This window comes from Cebus imitator, unplaced genomic scaffold, assembly GCF_001604975.1.
Source record: "Cebus imitator isolate Cc_AM_T3 unplaced genomic scaffold, Cebus_imitator-1.0 Scaffold263, whole genome shotgun sequence".
In the NCBI taxonomy this organism is placed as follows: Eukaryota; Metazoa; Chordata; class Mammalia; order Primates; family Cebidae; genus Cebus; species Cebus imitator.
The window spans coordinates 2,437,303-2,442,846 of NW_016107578.1; the positions used below are offsets into that span (position 1 = coordinate 2,437,303).

At 53.2% G+C, this 5,544-nt stretch overlaps 1 protein-coding gene across 1 annotated transcript in view; it reads left to right on the top strand.

Moving 5' to 3' along the window:
* Window positions 1-5,544, top strand: part of FBN3 (fibrillin 3) — an 87,144-nt gene that overhangs the window by 5,874 nt on the left and 75,726 nt on the right. Inside the window, exons 7-8 of the mRNA XM_037728355.1 lie at window positions 2,015-2,212; window positions 2,310-2,435. Coding sequence (XP_037584283.1) covers window positions 2,015-2,212; window positions 2,310-2,435 — 324 coding nt within the window. The remainder of the gene's footprint in view (window positions 1-2,014; window positions 2,213-2,309; window positions 2,436-5,544) is intronic.

The window sequence follows — 5,544 nt, forward strand, 5'->3', positions numbered from 1 at the left end:
GAGGAGGAGGAGGAGGAGGAAGGAGAAGAAGAAGGAGAGGGAGAAGGAGAAGAAGAAGATGACGACGACAGAAAAGAGGCCAGGCATGGTGGCTCATGCCTGTAATCCCACCATTTTGGGAGGCCAAGGTGGGCAGATCGCTTGAGGCCAGGAGTTTGAGACTAGCCATGACCAACATGGCAAAAGCCGTCTCTACTAAAAATACCAAAGAAAAAGGCCGGGCGTGGTGGCTCATGCCTGTAATCCCAGCACTTTGGGAAGCAGAGGCAGGTGAATCACGAGGTCAGGAGATAGAGACCATACTGGCTAACATGGTAAAACCCCGTCTCTTCTAAAAATGCTGGCACGCACCTGTAGTCCCAGCTACTTGAGAGGCTGAGTCAGGAGAATCGGTTGAACCTGGGAGGCAGAGATTCCAGTGAGCTGAGATTGTGCCACTGCACTCCAGCTTCGGCGACAGAGCTAGACTCCATCTTGGGGAAAAAAAAAAAGCCCACAAAAGCAAATTTAGCTGGGCATGGAAGCACGTGCCTATAGTCCCATAGTCCCAGGTACTTGGAAGACTGAGGCACAAAAATTGTTTGAACCCAGGAGGCAGAGGTTGCAGTGAGCCAAGATCGCACCACTGTACTCCAGCCTGGAAGACAGAGCAAGACCCTGTCTCAGAAAAAAAAAAAAAAAGGAAAAAAGGAGAGTTGAGAGTGGACACAGTGACGTCTTTTGTGAGCAGTGAGGTGTGGCAGGGCGGGGAGAGAAGAGGGAAGGAGTCAAGATGAACCCCAGGCTTGATTTGAAAGCTGGGGAGGGGAGGTAGTAGCACACCCTGGCAGGGAGGAGGAAGACTCTGAGGTCAGTGTTGGTCGAGGGTCCACAGCTGGACACTCAGGCCTGGGGCGGAGACAGCAGTGGGGGCTGCTCTGTCCTTGGGGACTGAAGCCCAGGGCGCAGCTGAGGATCCCCAGGAGAGAAGGAAGGCCAGCAGAGATGGCCACCTGGGCATTTAAACACAAACAGAAAAAACAGAGCCCACAGGAGGCTGAGCAAGAGAAACAGGAGTGGGTAGCGTCAGGGAAGTCCAGGCTTGTGAGAGTTTCCAGTACAGGAGGCATCCGAGTGCCTGCTCTGGTGTTTTGGCCCAGGAAGGCGAGGATGGGCAGGACCCGGGGAATGGAAGGGGCTGGGGAAGTGACCCGGGTTTGAGGGTGGGCTTTTGGAAACTGCGGAATTGGAATATGGGCTGCTGGAGGCAGGCCAAGCTCTGGGTGGCAAAGGGAGAGTGAGGGGGAGGGGAAGTGGGGGAGGTTCCAGGCATTGGGTTTTGGCTTGGGGCAGCAGGACAGCCGGGGGGGTGGGTGGTCTCTGTGAAGCCCCTCCTCCTTATGGGGCCTGGGTTAGGAGTGACTCTGGCTTCTTCTCTTGGGAGGGACTGCCCTTGTTTGAGAGCTAACTCCTTTATTGGAAACATCTGGAGAAGAGAGACAAGAAGTCACATCTGCGCTCATGTACTGGGGTTGGGGGAACCAATACAGTCACCTTGGGCTGGGCCTGATGGGGATTAGGGATGTGATGTTGGGGGTCCAGAGAATTTGGGCAGATAATAGACCCCTCCTCAAATCTGGGTGATATGGCAGGGCCAGGCGTGTGTGCAAGGGCTAGACATACTTCGTAGCTGGGCATTGTGGGTTTCTGCCTAGGCCTGAAGGGAGACGGGCCTGAGGAAGGAGTCCCATCAGTTCAGACAGGGTGTTCAGACAGACTCTGAGGTGTATGCGCTGGGAGGTCCTGGTCTCTCTTGGAAGCTGGTCAGGAAATGCTTTGAAGAAAAAGAGTTTTGAAGGGTGAATAGGAGTTCGTTAGGTAGGGAAAGGGAAGGAAAGGTATTCTATTCAGGGAGGGGAACAGCATAAGTAAAGCCTGGTGTGTGGGTGCAGGGAGGCTGAGAAGGTGTTAGAGACACAGAGATCTCTAGACAGGGGAGCCCTCAGCCGGGTGCCCACATCTGTCTGGCCTGCAGATTATCGGATGGGACCCTGCTTTGGCCAAGTGGGCCCCAAGGGGTGTCAGCATCAGCTGACGGGCCTCGTGTGCACCAAGGCGCTTTGCTGTGCCACTGTGGGCCGCGCCTGGGGCCTTCCATGTGAACTTTGCCCTGCACAGCCACATCCCTGCCGCCGCGGCTTCATCCCCAATATCCACACGGGGGCCTGCCAAGGTGAGAAGTGGGGTCAGGGCTGAGTGGGAGCCCTTGGCCACCTTGGTTCTTCCCTCTGATGGGCCTCTCACTCCCTTGCTGGGCTTTGTCCTTGCAGATGTGGATGAGTGCCAGGCCGTGCCAGGCCTGTGCGAGGGAGGCCGATGCGTGAACACGGTGGGCTCCTTCCATTGCCGCTGTCCCTCTGGACACCGGCTCAGTGACAGCAGCACTGTATGTGAAGGTGGGTGACCGCAGGGGGACGACTTGGGATCTCACCTGTGATTCGTGTCCTGGGCAGCTCCACCCCCTGTGCAGGAAGGCAGAGGGGTCAGGCTAGTGAGGTGCCCAGCTCTGACCTCGTCCCTGTCTATGTAGATGTGAATGAGTGTCTCAGTATGCCCGGCCTCTGCTCCAGGGGTGACTGCACCAACACTGTGGGGAGCTACATGTGCACCTGTCCCTGAGGTTTTGCCAGCAGCCTGGATGGCACCCACTACCTGGGTGAACCGGGGCTTGAGGGGCTGGAGGGGGAGAGGGTGGTAGGAGAGAGACCCCTTGTTCAGTTCTGCCTCTCTCTCTCTCTCTTTCTATTTATTTACTTATTTTTTGAGACAGAGTCTCGCCCTGTTGCGGAGGCTGGAGTACAGTGGTATGATCTCAGCTCACTGCAACCTCTGCCTCCTGGGTTCAAAAGACCCTCCCGCCTCCGCCTCCCAAGTAGGTGGGATTACAGGCATGCACCACCCACCACGTTTGGCTGATTTTTCTATTTTTAGTAGAGACCGGGTTTCTCCATGTTGGCCAGGCTGGTCTTGAACTCTTGACTGCAAGTGATCCACCCTCCTCAGCCTCCCAAAGTGCTGAGATTATAGGCGTGAGCCACCTCTCCTGGCCCCACCCTCATTTTTAAGATGGGGAAACTGAAGCCCAGAAAGGGGAGGTTTGCTTGAGTCCAGTCAACTAATCCGGAACACACTCAACTCCGCAGGTTCCCAGCCAGGGTGGCAGTTCCTTGGGCTGTCCCTCCCCCTGGAGGCCCACCCTTCAGCAACCCCTCGACATTTGGCCTGGCCAAGGGGGAATCCACCCTTAGAGCTCTCACTCCTTTTGCTTTTTTTTTTTTTTTGAGACAGAGTCTTGCTCTGTCCCCCAGGCTGGAGTACAGTGGCGCGATCTCGGCTCATGGCAACCTCCGCCTCCCAGGTTCAAGCGATTCTCCTGCCTCAGCCTCCCGAGTAGCTGGGACTACAGGCATGTGCCACCACACCCAGATGATTTTTTGTATTTTAGTAGAGACAGGGCTTTACCGTGTTAGCCAGGATGGCTAACCCATCTGTATTATACCCCGTCTCTACTAAAATACAAAAAATTAATCTCCTGACCTTATGGTCCGCCCACCTTAGCCTCCCAAAGTGCTGGGATTACAGGCATGAGCCATCTTGCCTGGCCTTCTTTTGCTGTCTTGATGAGCTGGGCATCAGGCCCTAGAAGTTGCCTGTAGTCAACAGGGCTGGCCAGGAACCTGAACGATGGTGTCGGAGGATGGGCAGCATCCTGGTTTGGGGAGACAGGAGGAGGCTTGGAGGTCCTCCAGCATCACCCCAGGCCCTCAGGCTAGGCCACTAGCAGGAAGGGCTGAGAATATTGTGTTTGGAGTTCAACCAGTATGCTGTGGCCAACTCCAGGCTTTCTAGGTGTCTGCCATGGGGGGCTGTCATAGCCGGCATTAGGGGTACCTATGGACACATCCCCTGGACTGTGGGGGCCTCTCTCAGCTGCTAAAGAGCAGACCCTGGATTTGAAAAACCAGCCTCTTGGGTGGGCTCGGTGGCTCACGCCTGTAATCCCAGGACTTTGGAAGGCTGAGGTGGGTGGATCACAAGGTCAAAATATCGAGACCATCCTGGCCAACATGGTGAAAGCCTGTCTCTACTAAAAACACAAAAATTAGCTGGGCGTGGTGGCGCGTGCCTGTAGTCCCAGCTACTCGGGAGGCTGAGGCAAGATAATCGCTTGAACCCAGAAGGCAGAGGTGAAGTGAGCCGAGCTGGCACCACTGCACTGCGCTTCAGCCTCCTGGCCACAGAGCAAGTCTCTGTCTCAAAAATAAATAAATAAAAAAGTAAGAAAATCCAGCCTCTGAACATAGTCTTTGGAATCAGTCTGGGGTTCCCACCCAGGGCTGCTCACAGACCCTGTGACCTTGGGCAAGTGACTTAACCTGTCTGTGCCTCAATTTTCCCAACTATAAAATGGTAGCTAATAGCAGTACCTAGCTCAAGATTGAGTAAGATATAATTTGGGGACTAATTTGCATTACTTTAATTTGCATTAAGTATTACATAATTGCATTAAGTAATTTGCATTAAGTATGAAGAGAATACTTAGGACACATTCACGGACACATGGTGAGGTGGAGGCTGTGACGACTTAACTCACATGCATACTTACAGTAATCACAGGATTATTTCTGTTAACATTCTTTTATTTTCTTGTTTTGAGACGGAGTCTCACTCTGTCGCCCAGGCTGGAGTGCGGTGGTGCAATCTTGGCTCGTTGTAACCACTGTCTCCCTGGTTCAAGTGATTCTCCTGCCTCAGTCTCCTGAGTAGCTGGGATTACAAGTGCCCACCACCACCACGCCTGGCTAATTTTTGCATTTTTAGTAAAGATGGGGTTTCACTGTGTTGGCCAGGCTGGTCTTGAACTCCTGACCTCAGGCCTCAGCCTCCCGGAGTGCTGGGATTACAGGCATGAGCCACGGCACCCAACCATTTTTGTTAAAATTCTTATATTCTATCTTTCTTGCTTGAGGGGGTGTTGCCTGTGATTGGGATTCCCTGAGATTGGGAAATTGGGTTTCCCATCCTCCTGCTTTTGCAGCTGTGTAACTTTGGAGGAGTCTGTTGACCTCACCTCGTCTAGGCAGGCCCAGCCCCCTTTGAGGGTCTATGATGAGGCTGAGAATGAAAAACCATGACTCCCACACAGGTACCTGGGGGCCCCCAGGTGCATGGGGCAGGGACCAGGGAGGTGGAAACATTTTCGTTTTTTCCCAGCTTGGGGGAGGCCAGGGGCAGCTGTCAGTGGCCCTCCCAGTTGCTGGGAGGAGCTTTTTAAACTGTAGGCCACCTGCCAAGCTTTGTACATTTTTATTTTTTATTTATTTATTTATTTTTTTATTTTAAGAAAGAGAGAAAGGAAGAACGAGAAAGAATAAAAAAAGAAAGAAAGAAAAAATGAAGGAAAGGAAGAATGAGGAAGAAGGAGAGGGAGAGAGAACTGGGGTGTTACTTTATTGCCCGGGCTAGAATGCAGTCTAAAAATGGGTATGCCTGTAATTGTGTTTA